Below are 18,934 nucleotides of genomic sequence, written 5' to 3'. Positions count from 1 at the left end.
GTGTGGTGAATGTGGCACATATATATATTCAGCATTTCTTCTATGTCTCAGGCTTAAGCACATGCTTTTACATCGATTTCTATCTACATTGTAAAAGGCATTCTGACAGGCATATAGCCTTTGATATATTTTCTGAAGCAAAGAAGATTATCATTAAGTGAATTATTGTCTAGTACTAGTAGTAGATCAAAAAGAAAGACCTCACAAGATTGACCAGTGTTCCAGGCAAGGAGGCCTTCCCATTTAAAAAAATGCCTATCAGATGTACAATGTACATGTTGTACATGCATGCAATCTTTTACTCATATCTGGTCTAGACTTAATAGCATTGTGTCAACATACCACATGTTGAACCAGTGAAATGATGATGATGTTAGAGATGTACAATTAATAATACCTTGACAACAAACCAATATATATCCTGTCTCTCCAATGTAGATCTCTCTGAACATGAAAAAATATAAAACGTAACATAGTTCTTATGCAAATGATTCTTTCAAATTCCATCATAGCAAATAATTCTATCTGTTTAGTGTCTTCCATCCTGCTGTGTAGTTGTGATGGTTTGTATTCAGACATCTGAAAACAGTTTTATTTTCTAGATAACATATACTCATAGGACATTGCAACAGGCTGGTGCTTACTACTTCATCAATAGCCATGCATAGATACTGCTTACCAACTGCTGAGTAGTATGTAGGTCAAATACTTTAATATTCCAAGGGACAAAGCAGACAAAAAAGAGGCATCAGGCAAACAAATGGTGTCAGGAAGTACGTGGTTCAAAGGTTTTTGTAGTCTAAAAAGTTGCTGGTCAAGAATAGCTCTTTGTGCATGTAAGTTGAATGGTGCAGGCAGAAATAATCATGAATATCCACTTATAATGCATTGCCAACCTACAATGTACATACCAAAAACTATTATCAGATTGCTTGCATGTAAATTTTCATAATCTAAATAATACAACATGTAGGATATGTGTATGCAATACAATAATCAGTTTGTGTCCCTTTTTTGAGTATAACACAGTACATCTTACATGTTTCAGGAACCTGAACTCAGAAGGGATGTCTGGCTAGCATCTTATCATCCAACTGGCTGGACTCACAACTCTATGAAGAACATTGCTTTGCACTGCTGGCCTACCCCTTAGAGACGTGTTGAACCTGAAGTTTCAGTTCATTAGTCAAGAGTGGGCGGACAGGCAGGCAGCCAAGCTTCTTTCTGTAATTGCAGTTGAAGGTAATCCCATCAACGGATAAATCTATTAGACGTCTGGAACAACTGAGAAGTTCCACAACAGCTCAATCAGTTGTACTGACACAAGATGGATGGGGTGCCACTGCCAGGTTCTCATATATACATCTCAGACTGAAGCTAGGAGAACTATGTTGCAGAGCTGACAGCAAGACAAAAGACTGAGCTTGTTGCAACAGTTGTGTGAACTTTTGACTGTCTTTCTTTCAACTTGTAGCTCTATATCATGCAAACAGCACTGGATGAATGGACCACTTTGTACATGAAAGGAATGGAAACATGTGCAGAGGGAAGACTTATAAACCAGACTGTTTGAAGATTAGGTATTATTGGAAAGAAAACATTCCCCAGTAGCAAACATTGCTGTCATACTATACAAAGCTGTTTCTACCAGTGACTTGTCTGTATCATATTTTATGCATGATGTGCGGTACCTGAGTCATCTGATGAGCTGAGCCTGCGGAGAACATCGTGACTTGTCCTTCAGGCCTATTCTGGGTCTCATAACATCTGAGAGCACAGACACAGGCTCCAGATTCAATTATGATATAATTAGGAATACACATTCATAGAACAAAGTCAGCATTGCTAGGAGGGATCTCTTATATAACATCCAAGATTTGGATTCCAGTCAGGAGTGACATACTGTTAGAGTACTATGCACTTCCAAGATGGCTGCTACTGCTGCCTCGTGGACATCGAGTCGACGCAAATCCTCGGTAAATCTGGGACTGATATTCTCCCGACCAGAAAGGCCAAAGTTTGTCAGTCACACGGGGGAAAAGAAGGTGATTTTTAATGTCAGTGGGCAGAAGTTTAAAACATGGCAGAGCCATCTGAACAAGTTTCCCAGCACCCTGCTTGGAGGAGACAAGAAAGATAACTACCTGGATGAGAAAAACAATGAGTATTTCTTTGATCGTGATCCTGAGGTATTCCGGATTGTTCTTCAGTTTTACCAGACTGGGAAGTTACACTACAACAGGGCCATCTGTGTGACTTCCTATAACGAGGAACTGGCCTTCTGGGGCATTCTTCCTGACCTTCTGGAGGAATGTTGCTTTGAAGACTACGAGCATGAAATGCACGAGCAGGAAAACCGATTCCAGGAGAAGGTCTTACCAGCAGTTCAAAAACCAAAGACTTTCCGGGAGAAAATATGGTTGATGTTTGACCGTCCCCAGTTCACTTTACTTGGGCCTGCCATCTACTATGTGGTGGGGATATGCATCGTAACGTCCATATTCAGCAGTGTGCTGGAAACTGTGTACGGGAGTTTAAGAGATCAGTTGCCACTGGGGGAGAAGTATGCCTTGATCTTCACAGCCATAGAGAGCGCCTGCATCGTCATCTTCACTCTGGAGTATATGCTGCGCCTGTTTTCAGCACCAAACCGTTGTCAGTTCGTCACGAGTTTAATGAGTGTTGTAGACGTGCTGGCGATGGTACCATATTACATTGGACTCTTTGTCGTACAGATAGGAACAGGAAAGTCCCTCATGACGTTACGTGTTTTCCGCGTCTTCAGAATATTCAAGTGCCAGTGGTACTCCCGTGGTCTGCGAATTTTGGTGCACACGTTAAGACGTTGTTATGGTGAGCTGACCTTTCTCTTATTTGCCCTTTTCATGGGAGTTGTTGTATCTTCAACAATGATGTACTATGCAGAGAGAGATGAACCTAACTCTGTATTCACCAGTGTGCCCAGATCATTCTGGTACAGCATTGTAACTATGACAACACTTGGGTATGGTGACATGGTACCCAACACTATTCAAGGAAAGGTAATAGCTGGTGTATGCGCTTTGAGTGGTGTGCTACTTATAACTCTACCTACCACTGTAGTAGTATCAAACTTTAATGCTATCTACCGTAGCCACAAGCTATCAAAGAGTCTGAAGAAGCATCAACAGGCAAAGGTCAAAATGCTTAAACCAAGGAGGCCTCATAATCGCTTACCCATTGAAAGCCCACTCAGTGATGATGATGATGAAGAAACCAAAAGCTGTGAGTGTAGGCACATATTTTGTTGTTGTCTGAGTGGTGCCTGCTGTATCAGGAGATCAGGTTATAGGGCTACAAAAGGCACTACTGCATCCATCTCAAATGAGGAGCAAGAGAGGAGATTCAAGTGCCTACGCTGGCTTCTCTGTTGTTGTAACGATGAATTGTGCTCCGAGAGAGGTTTTATCAACCTGGAGTGCAGCTACAATAATGTGCCATGTTGGCGTGCCACCTTTCCACCTCAACCCAAGCCTCCGCCTTACACTCGAAGAGAACATGTACAATACTACCGAACCATGATCGACCACCATCGCCAGCGGTGTGCTGTCTCCTACGTGGAGCAGGAGATGGAAGAAATGGAAAAACTTTCTGATGATCAGAGCGATGAGGCCAACATCGAAACTGTACATGTGTTCAGATAACTGCTTTTGCGGGCACTGCGGCTCCCCAACCCATGCATGGATCAGCAATGGTTGAGTTGGATTCATTGATGTGTAAAACATATCATTATTGCATCTGCACCAAAATGATAAGGACAAAAATGGAGGAAATCTCACAGGGCCAGAAATCAATGATATGCTAGTTCCTCGTTGCTGAAGCTATAAGATGAATAGCGATTAGACTAGGTTAATCCATCTCTCCAAAGTAACATTCGTAATTATGATGCTGTAAAAGATCATTTGTTAACTGTCATTATTACCCTGTGATGTCAATGTGACTAAAATGGCAGATAAGGCACTATTTACCAGAGGAAGAGCCATTATTTGCAACACACTATTTTGTTTGACTCATTAAGTGCACGAGGCATGTGCTTTCCTGTAATTAGACTGATGTTTTCATCATTAGATAAAGTTGTGATACACAATACATTTTGTCTAGATGTTTACCAGAATGTCAAAGTTATAATTACAAATACAAGTACATGTTTGGTAACTTATGTGTCGTTAAGTTCTTTCTCTAACAACCAGATAATTAGTGACATAATGTGTTGTTGACAACAAATTATCATAGATGTGTTTCAAGGGAGAAAACTAGTTTTTCATAATTGTCTGGTTACTGAACGACATAAATTTTGTTACGCCATGATTTTGACTTGATAGATATGAATAATAATGCATAGCGTGAATTCAAGCACTGGTTACTTCTGGCAGAGGGTTACAGTCTTTAAAACATACATGTGTGATAAGTACATATAGTGAGACTTTTCTATCTATAAAACTACTAAGCGCTGACTATGTACTGCACCAACATGCTATGGAAATGGGCTAGACCTGACATTTATGAATAGAAAATTTCAGGGAGAAAATAACCCACCTATAAGATACATTGTATGGTCTATGCTGCAGACAAAATTACAAAAAATTACCATTTAAGTTTTTGCTTGGTTTGATCCAAATATGCCTTTTATAGAAGAGATACATGTAAAAGTGAGAGAGACATGCTTAGCGGATCAATCTATAAGATACAGCTTCACAAAGGAATTGAATAAGTTTAATTTGTTTCTCATGCATACTGTAAATATGCTAAAGATTAGATGTTTTGGTAGCGCCGACATGTACAAAGCTTATATAACTGTGATATACATGTCTCATTGTAATATACATGTATTTGAATTAGCTCCAAGAGCTGTATCGTAAGTCTACTACATACAGGCATATTGTCTAGAAATACCATATTGTCAGACTCTGGATAACTTGTAAAATAAACTGGAAGTTGACCAACCCTGTGCAGGTCTATGTCTTTGTGTGTATTGATCTTCTTTAAGACCTTGTTAGACAAAATTGTTGAAATCACCATGACCGTGGGCTGGGCTTACAGAAGCAAATTGGTGAGGGAGGAGTTGGTGGCCCGTGGTACATTTACTAATCTTCCGTGGGCGTCTGTGTTGAACGAGCACTTAAAGTTTAAGCTTTAGTGCTCTGAGGGACGTACGGAGCTCTGGAGGATGTACAGCACCAATAAGATAGGGCACTCTTGAAAGGCTACAAAATGGACATAAAGGTAGCCATGACACTTGGAATTGACAAGTCTACTGATAGGCAGTACATTTGTGGGCCATTCATACAGTGATTACTTCTACTACTGTCCATGGTGCTGAATGTATTGCTGCTCCATTGCGACACATAAGAAATGCTGTACATGATGTTTCTGCAACATTCATGAACTATAACTGTTTACAACATTGTTGCGCTATTCAATAGAAATAAGTTAACTGGAAGCATCAGTTGACAGTAAAAAATGGTTTGGAATAACAGTTATTGCACTGATGACAAAGTACTGACAACAATGATTTGATGATGCATCATAGCAACTGTTAGGGTGGGTTAGTGCTAAAATAGACACATTCATTTTGTTTAAAGTGTGGTGCCTGCAATCTTCTAACCTAACAGTCAGGCATCAGCAAAATTGAGCTTCAGCGGTCAACTTTGATTCAAGACTTAGTGTTATTTGTCCAAATGGACTGCCATCACCTAACATTGCCAACTAATGGCTACACACTGTCTAGACTATTCCTACGTGTGTGGTCTTGGAGAGTTCGAGAGCAAGGTAGGCAATTATGGGGCGTAAAATAAAAGGCCCCATTATCTGATTGACTTCTTCCGTTTCTCTGCAATCACCACAAGTCTGGACAACTTCACTGTTAAGATCAGACAGAAACAATCCCCTGGCCTCCAGTAAGGAAACCCTGCTCTGTATCAGTCAATGTCTCGGATTAGTTCTAATCAAAATAGCTTATGCCAGCTGTTGTTAGTAACAGGCAGTGGTGGATAGATTTGCACAGCATTCATAGCTCATATCAGTTTTTTTTTCTTCTTAAGGGGCAGTGGGAAACAAATACTTCATACATGAGAGTACCCCTCATAAGCTATTTTAGCTGACTGTACTAAATTCTGTAGACATGCACCTAAATCACCCAAGTACAGCGTATAAGGTGCTGTATGAAACCTTAGAAATTGCAACAGGAGGAGAGCAAAACATAATGATTGTTTGATTGGAAAAACACAAAAAGACTAACAGAAGGCATTGGAACAAGCTGCTGTTACTAAACAAATTACATATGATTCAATATTTTCAAACAAAATTAATTCTGCCTCCCATTCTCCCTGATCCATCCCTGACTTGACCGTATGTTTGCCTGGGAGCATTTTGGTAACTGCACCATCTTTACAGGACAGCATGTTCCCAAGACAACAAACAGCCTACACCGCCTCTGAGAGAACTGATAATATTTCCTGACAGTACTTTCAATACATGTTGAAAAATTTCATTACAAAAACATGAGTTTCCTTGTGGCCTGGAGCATTATCTATTTTTAAGGAACTGCTTAGATTTCTTAAATGTAAATATCTGGACTTGATCACAATTCATCAGGAAATGAACTGGTGAAACTCACAGAGATATTGAACAATAATGCAACTTGCCTTTTCAGAGAACTGATACCACCTACAGGGATATTGTATCAAGAAAAAAGTGTCTTGAAAAAGTTAATTTTGCTTGGAAGGCCCTAAATTTGTGAAATTGGAATATGGGACTAATCAACAAAAAAGGACTACAGTAGGTCACATGAGATTTGAGCTGTAATTTCAGAAGATCAGGTTTGGTCACTTTCAGATTGGTTTTTAAATCATAGGATTATTTCAGATTTGACATAATCCCAGTCAAAAGGTCACAGTGGCATTCTTGACAATGGGCACCACAGAAATGTAAGATATTTTTCAGTCACAATACCCCATAAAAAGCCAGGTGATAAAATTATCTTGTAAGAGATGGATCTTATTACTGGGACACTGAAATATAAATTCCATTTAAGCCCTGGAAAGTATGAAGGTCTTACAAAATAATCTCAGTCTTGTGATTTCCAAAGGGTCATTAATATATTAAGGGTTCTATAAGGAGATTTGTGCTGATCTGTTGTGTTGAAAATACATTCTATGCATTTTGTTGCTGTGAACAATGTTGAAAATTTGACAACAAAAAGGAGTGAAGACAACTTTAAATTGAAAACCTCCCTGGAAAGTATTATAAAAAAGAGAGATGCTGCTTATCCAGCATATACCTTACCTTTGACATATAAAACAAATAATTGGTACCTGAAAATATACAGTTAAATTCCCTTAATTATTCTTATTAATAAAACTTTTAAACTTTACTAAATTCTGCGCACGTGCACATAAACAGTCTGTGAACCATGATATTTTTCTGATTGGTTTCTCAGCACATCTACATTTCTCATTATCAAAGGGCTGCAACATTTGTCATCTGATTACAACAGATTACAATGTAATTATATCAAAGCTGATCTCTTCAGAGAAATGAAGCCCATTTCCTGATTTTATCATACTGTAAAAGGAGCTCCATGCTAAAAATAGCAATGGTAATTTTGGAAGGGTAATGAAATAATAAAACAGATTCATGTTTGATAGATGAGCAACATTGCTTAGCTCATCTAAAGCATGTTGAGCAGAATATCCTGGTAACTATGTCCTACAACCAGGGTCCTGTTAACTGTGTGTTATCGAGAGGGAATTATCATGGGATAGGGATAATCTTACTCCAATCTGAGGAAGACAATTCTTGATTAGTCTCTCTTGCAAGACTTATTGGTGAGGTTACACTAATACATTAGTAATAACCAGTTTATCTCTTGGGTCTCAGTTCAATGGAAGACTGTATCAATCATTTAGGAGGAACTGAAAGTATTAGGCATCTTCATCTGGGCCTGATACAAATGTACCTTCATCTACAATCCTTACTTCTAGTATTCTTCATGGTGCCCTCTGTCTTGAAAATAAAAGCGGACACAACAATGTGTAAGAAAATGACAAGTACATGTAAATGGCAAAAAGGAGACCAATAAGGCAGAAAAATGAACAAGTTTTCAAATAAAGTTTAGACCCACAAGGTGTGGATATCAACAGACACCTACAGTCCACTGTGCAGCAGTAAGTTAACTTGTTACATAGATACATGAACCAGCAGCTATCTGACAGTCATTTCCATATCTAGAGCTGTACAGCTACAGTCTGCTGTACAGCCAGTTGTTATCTGACAGACATTTTCATACCTAGAACTGCCCATGGGTTGCAAGCAGGTAGCTAACCTAAATTGACTGAGTACATACATTGTACATTGAAAGATTCTCCAGACTAAGTGGAAAAACATCTTGAAAGAATAAGCTCACATAGCCCAAAGAATCACTGCTATGATAAAACAATATCATATAAACGCAAAAGTCCATTCAAAAAAGTACTGGCATCTGCGAGCCAGGACAGGCACTTTGGAAAAACACACATCATAAAATAACTACAGCTTATGAAGATAAGAAATCAAGGTTTCATATTGCAATTCTATAATTAAAAGTTAACTTTGTGCAACTTAAACCAGGGGGCAAAGAGTGCCTGGAGTTGCAAAAGTATGTCTGTAACATATGTCAATGTAGACTGTTAGTGGTATTTTCAGACGTTTAGTCTGTTAACGTTGTTTGGATGCAACCTAATTCAAATATGTTGACTAAGTAAGACACAAACACAAGGGTCTTTATTGCTCAAGAAATTTTTTTTCCACAACTCATCTTGAAATCTGAACATGCCTGTTACTAACAGTACATTGGCCAACTTGTGGTACATGTGACTCCCAGTTGATAATACAAATTAATACATTTAAAATGTGCAGTTCTTTTCTTACTCTGAATTATCTATTGAAATTTGAAGTCATCATTTGGCAAAACTGTGCACAAAAGGAATTAGGTTCCTTGACTGCCACCGATTTTTGTAATCCTCAAAATTGCAATGGCTTGGGGTGAGTCATTTAGGGTGGCTTTACACTGAGTCTACTTTACCCGAACTAGTCCACTTTAACTGGACTAGTTCGCCTCCCGTTCCCAGTCTAAAGAGGAGAATCCGGTTTCTCCAGGAACCGCACCAGACCACATCCCAACCCTGGTCTAGTCCACATCAGCGGGGGGTCGATGCGGTTCCGATCTGTGTGTAAAGAGGAAACTGGCTCCGAGACCGCTTTCAGGGTCATGATAATGATATGCTAATAAGCCTGCGCTAGCAATAGAAGCATATTTTCCTCATTCTGAAACGTTTGTGCAATTGTCATTGAAAGTTTTCGAATGTTTCAAGTGCAATGGCCTGCCACCCGTGGCTGCTTCTTCTTTGGTGTTCTCCTATGACCCGATCAACGTGCCCGACTTGCAGTACAGCCAGCGAGGCAAGGACGAACGCCGGCGGGTTCAAGCCTGGTCTTGCCTATCCCTGTACATGCGTCTCATCGTCCTTTTTTTGTTGGGCCCGTACTATTTCATATGCCAGAAAACGCTTGTAGCAAACATAAGAAATATGAGAGGAGCGACTGTAATATCTCGCACCGCGGGTGGCGCAATGCCCTTCCGCCCGTAGGTCTAAAGACAACCGATCCGGTTCGGAACCGGTTCGGATTATCTGAAGTGGACTCAGTGTAAAGTGGGTCTTAACATGGGGTCATGGCAGGATACTTTTTCATTGTTTCCAATCTGCCCTGGACTGACAGTAGCTCCATACAATAGCCAATAAACTTACGTCAGATTATAGCAAGAGGGCTCATCAATAAAAACTGAGCTGACCCCCAGCCATTCAGATGACTGCAGATTTGAGCAATATTGTCACGCCTACATGCACACCAGTCTACACTGATTGCTTTTGCTAGACAGGAATCTAATCTGCTCCAGGATAGTCCATGCATCCTATTTCCGAAGGTTAGGGTTATACCGGAGGTATTCCTTCCTTGTTACTGATAAATATTTCATAGCGAGGCATTACAAAGCCGCCTTGGAATTTATCATTCCCTCATTGTATTAAATCATGAATATATGCTGCAAAGCAAGGAAGTTATCATTTTCGTATTCAATATATTTGTCTGCATTTCACTTCCATTGACATATGGATGTACAGGCCCTTGGCGATGGTATCACTTCGTACTAAGCCATGTCAATTATGATATGTATATCCTAGCCCTTCTTTTTGCAATGTTTCCATCCTTCATATTGTTGGCTTTTTCCAAATCTCTGGAACATTACCCTCAAGCAACATGTATGTACAGGCAAACATGATTATCACAATGATAGGTCATAGCCTAGAAGGGCCATACACAGGATTTTGTTACTCCATATCAAATAACCCCTGTATACCCTAATACTAGAACTTCAATCAACAAGATTTATCATCCAGTGGATATCTATCGTGAACTCCTGACACAGCTTGACCTTTCTGAGACCTATGGCTTCTCCTGAAACTAACAGTAATATTTCACTTCAGTCTACATGTGTACCAAAATGCAGCGAATACCAATATTAATGGTATCTGCTGTCCTTCAAGCTATTACCAGATAATGTTATCAATATGGGAGAGGGAATACGCTTTCGTTTTCTCCTTTTCAGCATATCAACATCAGCCAAGCACATTCACATAAACCATAGCTTCCTTCCATCTTGCGTAGGTTGAGATAAAACCATAAACATCAACATAAATTATTCACCAGGTCTTTCTCAACCTTTTCTGCAGGTGAATCAAGTAAGACGACACTTCCATGCTCATACATCATGTCGATATCTGGAGGGGGGTTAGCCTTCTCCTGTTGCCTAGCCCGTAACTAATGCAAATCTAGTGCTAGAGCCAAAACAATACCTTGGCAGGGAGAATGTTAAGGGCATTACCATGCCTTTCTCTTTTCCTAAAATAAGTTATTTACAGATGTAGAGGCACAGCTTGCAGGGCCATGCCCCCTCCCTATTTACTGGCACTGTATATCATTAGGATAATTGGCATGGGTCAGAAAATTCTTTGGATACAGGCAATTTGAGGGCTCATTACAAGGCAAGTTTGGTCATTCATCTCCCATCCAATAAGGTCAGTAACAAGATATCAATCTTCTTAAACCCCAACAATAGGGATTTGGGGCTGAATACTGGCTCAGATTCAATGTATGGCTAACCCTTACAGTTCCAGGGCATGCATGTAAAGCTTGGTATGGACAGAAAATAGAATTATAAGCCATTAGATTGTTAAAACACTATACTGTCAAAGAGTTGTATCATCTTTTCCACAGCTTATTTAAAACCATACAAAAAACTTTCTACAGACATTATCAAAATCATGTCGGTATCCATAGATTTATGGTATATCCTTTATTCAGGTTGCAAGGTCTACCTAACTGCCTTTCAAACTGTGACATTACCCTTACAAATGAGATGGAAAACCATTCTCTTTACCTGGGCAGATTTCTAATAATTTTACTGAAAGTAGATACAGATACTTTTTCATACAACATTTTTATTAGAATAGAATATGACCATTCCACGGTCTATCTGTCTTCGTGCCTGTTTCTCACATCCAAAATGAGTCCAGACAGGCTCTGTCCCTGGTGCTGAAACTGTCCATGGTACTGACAAGGTGTGATTTTGTTGTGACAAAGACTCTAGGCATTTCTAAGGGATCTATGACCAATAGAAAACAAACAGTTATGGATGGAAAAGAAGATTCAAAAATTCTGCGCCTGATTTTACCACAAACCTGAAGCCCTGGAGTGTAAAGACACGTCATGATGTCATGTGTCGTGCCCTGAAATGTGCATCTGCTACCGGTGATGCAAAGTGTAATGATGCACACCACTGAACAGCCTTTGTATCGATTTGTCCTGTCAGATAATGAGCAGATGTAGCATATAATCAAGCCAAAGAGTGCACATGACACTTTCACCAGGCCTTTACGGTTCAACCCATTCACGCTATCACTTGTGCCAAGATGAATCTTGTCCACTCATGTGTAAACCTTCGACTTTTACAGGCCACGAATATTGGGAATCAATGCATTCCAATGATAACATCACGTCCCTCTGGTTTCCTGTATTATCTGGAGTTTAACATCTCATTAACTAGAGTGGTAGTGGCTGTCCATCATGGCCATTGTCTGTCGGATGTGCCGACGTATACTATAAAACAGTCAGTCAGGCATGTGAGGCAGGACAGAAATGATCATCCTAAGACATACAATCACTGAGATGTCCTCACATAAACCTTCATCACTTCTTATCTGTGTGGAAATCTGAATGAATCCAAACCAAACCAGTTGAGTCCATATCTGGAAATGACCAAAAGTTTTGAACACATACATGTACAGGCGAGTCATTTGTCAAGACAGGCCATGTTTCCCTTCTTCTTTGGGAATGTGAACCAGTTTTGAAATGGGAAGGGAATATGAACCTAATATTATCATACTACAATGGACATTTGTCCCATCAATGTACAAGATCATATACCATATTCATCACTCATCAGTAGTGGATACTCTGGGTTTCTATTTCGATTGTTCTTAACAATGTGTTTGAACTTCCAACACCACACAATAGCATTTTTTTAGATAATTAGAATTCAACTTAGAATAAAATACATGTTTGCATATACTGGTAAGGTTCACTGTCTGAAATGTTAGTAATCAAAGATGCAATTATGAAATTTTAGCAGTTGACTAGTGACCGTTAGAGCAGCTAAAAAAAGGTTACTGTTAATAAATCAAGAACTTAAGTATTTAATAGTATTTTTGCAGAACCAAACTTTCATCTCTTCCTTCTGCCAAGATGTTATTGACCACCCTTCGTAAGTCGATATTCACTGTCCAGATCATTCTGTCTGACACAGATGATAAAAGCAATCCATAAAACTCTCCTTGGAGAAAAACAGCTAGGACATCACAAATCAATTTTATGAATATTTGGTCTCATATCCTAAAGGAGATCTTGACTATCATCTCAAGGCCTTAACCCTTGCAATGCATCTTTCCATGCCCCAGTATCATACTGCATCCATAAATGCTGAAGCCATTGGGAGGAGGATGGAGGATCTACAGAAGTGAGTATAAGGTCACAATGAATGGGCTTCAAATTTGTCTAAGGCTATCATAAAAAGACTTTATGCAAAGGGGGGACATAAATTTTGCTCATCACTTTGTAAAAGACTGACTTGAAAGCTAGGATCACCATGCATCAAGTCTAATGCCAAAGTTTTGAAGAAGGTTTGTCTGTGTAACAAGTCAATGGGGAAATTACTGCAAGAGGCTAATTCCTTTCTTGTGTACTTTTCGTTTCATGCATGTTCTATATCCCTATCTGAGTTTCAGGACAAAGTTGAGTTGACAACAAGATGTATTGGTCACAGTCATGTGCAGATGTGGTAAGTTGCTGCTAAAACTTGTTAGGTTTGGCCGAGATGAGAGGTGTTTACATGTACATACACGTACTATAGTATATTATACAAAGGAAACAGTGAAGTATGGGAAACTGCTCAGTCATTCCACACCACAAGGGTAACAATTACTGCTTGCTACGGATGGATCAGAATGACTTTGGAGGAGATGTAAAAATACTGATGATTTTTACACTGAACATTTTGTGCAATTTTTCTTTCACTGTTGCTTTCCAATTGTAACTAAAGGCATGGGACACATAGATCTGTTATCTTAATTAAGCAGTACTGTCAGGATTACTTATAGGGCTTGTCAAGCACTTGTCCGAAATGATGTTTCAAACCAAACACAGTGGAATTGCTCTAGCATGCTTTTAAGTTTAACCTAAAAGAAGCGGTATACCCCTAGATGGAGAGTAATCAGAAGCAAAGAAAGAGAAATGTGTATTACACATAGCACACAATATAATTTTTGGTTGTGAATTCCCAATATTGGTATCTAGACTAGCAAATATCTCACGTTTGACATATGCATTAAGTAGTAGAAAAAATAGTGGTTCTTCAATAACAGTGAAATTTTGAAGTGGGCTTTCCGAGAAGAAATTCATGTATATTAATGACATGACTTATGACTTACTCTGGAATGTGATCAGTCAGTGCTCAATAAATTCCTCTATCTTCCTCCCTATCCATCATGCTTCAATGACAGCAATAGTATTAGTTTCCACTACAGTACAGGACAAAATCCAATTTCTCCCCGTTTCTACCTCAGTGGGCATACTTTGTCTAACTTATCGAGTCCTCAAGCTTCCACTTTTGGATCCAATCACTTTGAGCCTGTCTGTCACATGTGCCTTTCTTCACATTGAAATTGATTCACACACAGATGAATCACCAAGGAGTTCAATACACTCATAACTTTTACATGCACAGTTTTTGAACTGATTCCAATACATTGTTATGTAGTTATTGTCTAAACACAGTTTTGCTTTGCCTTCTACTAGTTTTCTTTAATCATTTTTTCCTTCTAACCACTTTAAAATCCTGTTCTTACCTTCAATTCTTACTAACAGTAATCACTGATGATCTTGCAAACAATTATACCAGCATGTTTTTTGCATGTCTTCATTTTTGCCTTTTTGATAGCTAGAGGATTTGAGCATCTTCATGTCAAATAGTCCATTACAGTCTTACACATTTTGTACAACAGAATGCAGCAAAACTATCAATTTGGCCAACATGAATTGTGAAAAAATACTAAATTTTCATTTTGAAACATTTGGGCTTCCGTACCTTGGCAGAAAAAGTCATAAAGGTTGAGATCGCAAAGTCATGCATTCTACATACATAACAAGAATTTGTTCCTCCCCCCCCCCCCCCTTGGGAGGATGTTCATACAAAAGTATAAATACTGCTCAGCTCAGGTTGCAGATCAGAAATAAACAGGTCTGTGAAGACCAACCTGTGGTTGGTTGCAAGCAGCGGTTCCTTTCTTCATGAAACAATATTCATGATTGCTGCCAATTACTTCCATCCCTTGTGAGGTACATGTACATTCAAATGGCTTTCTGAACGGTTTGACACATCTGTAATAACCAGTTGCGGCTTAAGTGCTTTTAAGTAAATTGGTCCCACTGATATTTCAAAGTAAGACCGATAAGCCTTCCATAGTGCCCTGAATATATTACCTGCATGTTTCCCCTGTTGTATGCACACAGTCCATAGTTAGATAACTGTTGCTTCAGATAAACGAAGGTGGCATCTTCTTTTAAACAGGCAATGCTGTCGGTTTAATGTGTTCGCATACAGAAAACTATTTGATATTTGAGCAGTCATCTGCGAGACATACATTATCAAAACTAAGTCCCTTTCCTTTTATTACCTTCCCGAAGAAAGTTATGTTTTCGGTAGCATTTGGATGTATGTATGCATGTATGTAACTAAATGTTGGCATGTACATGTATGTACATGTTTGTATGTTTGTATGTATGTATGTACATAAGCATAACTCGAGAAGGCCTGAGTGGATTGTATTGATATTTGGTATGTAGGAAGGTCTTGATGAGACCTCAGTATGATAAGATTCAGGGGCCCCTAGCGGCTTGCAGCATACTGCAGCGGAACTTCCAATTTTGATATCTCGTGTTCTCCACATGCTATGGTTGAGATTTTTTAGTGGTACATAGCTCAGCCTCCTATGGCAGAGAGTAAGTGGTGTAGGTTAACATAGCTTAACAAATTTTGGATTAATCTATTTATAACTCCAATGGTTTCTAAAACAGACTAACAACTCTGCATTTACAAATCTGATGTCAGAAACTGTAATTATCCACAGGAAGCACAACTTGATTGGATTCTAAACATAGATTACCTAGCATTAAAGCACTCCTCTGTTCGATTTACTACATTTATCCAATCAGTTCAGTTTAGTTTAGACCAGACCAGGAGCTGACCCCTTGCTCCCCTCTATCAGGTTCCTCAAGGCGGGAAATAACGTAAGGGACCAACAAAAAGTGGTCATAATGACCAGGTAGTCATTTTGCAGAGGTGGTCACAATTGTTATTCTTATCCATGCTTTCATGTTTGTAAAGAAGTGTAAAAAGAACTTTTGTAAAAAAAATAACAACCAAAGATTATGACAACATCGGTTTCACAATGGTTAACTTTAAAAACCATTAAAAAAACTATTCAAAACTGGTCTCTACCTGCCCTAGTGGCATACCATACCAGAAAAACAGACACAGAGCCCCCTATCTGAATCAAAGAGAACTGAACAGTCAGTCCCAGGAAGCGGAACAGGGAAGTCCAATGCCGTATAACCTTTATCCTGCTATGGATCATCAATTCACCTGACAGGTGCTTTCATGACTTACATCAGAGGGTAACTAAGATAAACTTTAAGGGCTAAAGATTGCTTTGGCAGCCAAAGCTATCAAAACACAAAGATGTAGATTAGGTCTAAAATTTTAAACTTAATCTAAGATTACAGAGCTTTCACTGAGAGCTATGCTGCCCCGACGGCTGACTAAGCTGTGGGAGAGAGTGAGTGAGTGAGTGAGTGAGTGAGTGAGTGAGTGAGTGAGTGAGTGAGTGAGTGAGTGAGTGAGTGAGTGAGTGAATGAGTGAGCGAGTGAGCGACAGACCTAAAGATCATCACAACATCATGCAATGATGTCTGCAGACTTTTCTAAGATATGTCGGGTTTTACACTTGAACTTCTGTTTGCCTCTGATTGTCTTGAAGACAAAACCTATGGTAGCATGCAAGCATAACTTTGCTGTCTTTAAAATTAATGGAATAGGTTTTGACAAGCAGAAAGAAAAAAATATATAGTGTCTGTTTGGTGTCAACAGACCACGATTCTCATTCACGATACTATTCCTGAACTTCACAGCAACTGGTTTGGCAAGACAATTGGCAAAGTACGCAAGCTCAGACCTCCATCAAACAATAGAACCGGGTGCTTCTTACCGTGAATGACTCCACCGTCTTGAAGTCTTCGTCCAAGAAAATCCTGGCTCTATCATAGCCTTGCATCTCTTCACTGCTCAACAGACGTCTGAAAAAAGGACAGCATTAGAATTCAATAAGTAAACTATAGCAGATATACAACTATCATACACATAAGAAATATAACTTCATAAAACACAAAAAATTGGGTCTTTAAGTGTTTGTTGAGAAGAAAACCGACCAAAGAAAACAACGTAAACATCGCTGCCGTCTGGGGACGTTGTTTTCCCGCCATTTTTTTGGGCCGCGGTGGTGGCGGACGGCGATTCAACGCATAGCTTTGTAACGCTCTAACATGTGATTGGTACTGTCTATGAAAAGGAAACTGAATACAGATATGGCGAAGATATTTCCCAATAAGTAGACGTAGTATTGTTGATGTAAGCGGTGTCGTTTTTTCGTAATGATTTTGTAAGTCGGGTCGCATGCAAGACATACGTCGGGCCACGCGCAAAGTGCGCAGTAGCCTATTTCCCGTAAAAACATGAGCTGGGATGCGCTAGATATAGCCCTTCACACATGACGTTAGAAGTGCACACAGTCAAAATTTTCCGGCCAAAATAAAGCTATGATATAGCAGACTTCAAGCCTTATTTACATTTCCCTAACTTCATCACCAACTTCTGAATCACCAACTTCTGAAGAGAGCAAAATTACCAAAGCGTAATAAGTTAGGCACACTATCTGTCGTAGCACTAAATCAGAAGGTACATTCCTGAAAATGTCTCACAGCGTCTTCCGCATGTAACGCGGAGCGTGAAGGGCCCATGAACAGTATGAATACATTTCTTGTCCAAGTATGGTCTTACGATGAATGTGTTCAAAATTCATTCATTAAAACATGACCATTCTCTGGCAACCAGCAATGGAGCGCCGTGAGTTCGAGTGCGTAAAAAAACGTCATATGTTTGGGCACCCCCCGTTATACCAAGATATTTTGGAAAGATAACTGGTTTTTGATATCACCTTTTTTTAGTACCTGTACCATATACATCAGCTGGCCTTAGAAAATACATTTTGTACACCAAAGTTTCTAAAATAGAATGAAAGTATTTTACAGTATTCAAATAGGGACATGTGAATGTTTACTTACTCTAGAAAGACATCTACATGCTGCATGGACGTTTCATAGTTCTTGCCCCCTATTTCCTGACAGTGCATGGCTATGAATTGCGGGCGCACTCTGTTGATTGTCTGTGAAGATAAAAAAAAGTATTTGGTGATGACTCATAATACATATACATATACATTTCAATAAAACGGTTTACCCATTCCATATGTATACTAGTAATGAGAGACAAATCAGAACTTCATGGAGAGGCATACATATTGTTCATCAACTACATTTCCATGAATAGGTGAATATTCTGCACAACAGGCAAAGATGTACCAATGCAGTGCTTTACATACATGTTCGTGTGCACCAAAATGCACTGAGTTTTAAATCAACTTGCATGCATGCCTTCCTGCTTTCCATCCACATACATGCTGTCCAGTTCAGTACTCATACATCCCAGCCTTACATACAATTTGTATGCACTACATTTGTGGTCAGAAAAATAGAAGCTGTTGTGTATCTGGTCATATCTACAGTACAAGTCCAGTGAACAATACTCCAACTTATACAATACCATACAAATACAATACAATGTACAATACAATATCATACAATACAATACATGATTTCTAAGGAAGGTAAAGTCTTGATAGTGAGACATCATACATGAACACCTGTTCATACTTCATAATATGTTTAAAGCTAATATACAAATGTAGAAGAACAACACAGCGACTAATTGAGATGCTTGCTTAGCTGACTGTTCTCATGTATCCTTCCACATTTACTGTTATTAATGAAAATTGAGAAGATATATCATTACGTAATAAAATATACTTCATATGCATTTACAAAATAAACTCCAGATTTTCTTAACAGTATGTGA

At 39.1% G+C, this 18,934-nt stretch overlaps 2 protein-coding genes across 7 annotated transcripts in view; one reads left to right on the top strand and one right to left on the bottom strand.

Annotated features, from left to right (window-relative positions):
* The window catches only part of LOC136430904 (potassium voltage-gated channel protein Shal-like), a 39,942-nt gene extending 34,960 nt beyond the window's left edge, over positions 1-4,982 (top strand). For all 3 annotated transcript variants that reach the window (XM_066421987.1, XM_066421986.1, XM_066421988.1), the window contains exon 3: positions 1,049-4,982. In XM_066421987.1, coding sequence (XP_066278084.1) covers positions 1,929-3,683 — 1,755 coding nt within the window. In that variant the 5' untranslated portion in view covers positions 1,049-1,928 and the 3' untranslated portion in view covers positions 3,684-4,982. The remainder of the gene's footprint in view (positions 1-1,048) is intronic.
* Positions 1-18,934, bottom strand: part of LOC136430907 (inositol polyphosphate-5-phosphatase A-like) — a 145,846-nt gene that overhangs the window by 110,671 nt on the left and 16,241 nt on the right. For all 4 annotated transcript variants that reach the window (XM_066421997.1, XM_066421994.1, XM_066421995.1 and 1 more), the window contains exons 3-4: positions 18,085-18,185; positions 16,953-17,040 (exon numbers count right to left, since the gene is read on the bottom strand). In XM_066421997.1, coding sequence (XP_066278094.1) covers positions 16,953-17,040; positions 18,085-18,185 — 189 coding nt within the window. The remainder of the gene's footprint in view (positions 1-16,952; positions 17,041-18,084; positions 18,186-18,934) is intronic.

The sequence above is a fragment of the Branchiostoma lanceolatum genome, chromosome 3 (assembly GCF_035083965.1).
Source record: "Branchiostoma lanceolatum isolate klBraLanc5 chromosome 3, klBraLanc5.hap2, whole genome shotgun sequence".
Classification (NCBI taxonomy): Eukaryota; Metazoa; Chordata; class Leptocardii; order Amphioxiformes; family Branchiostomatidae; genus Branchiostoma; species Branchiostoma lanceolatum.
Note: the sequence above shows the minus strand (reverse complement) of the source record. Positions and strands in the feature narration are given on the sequence as shown.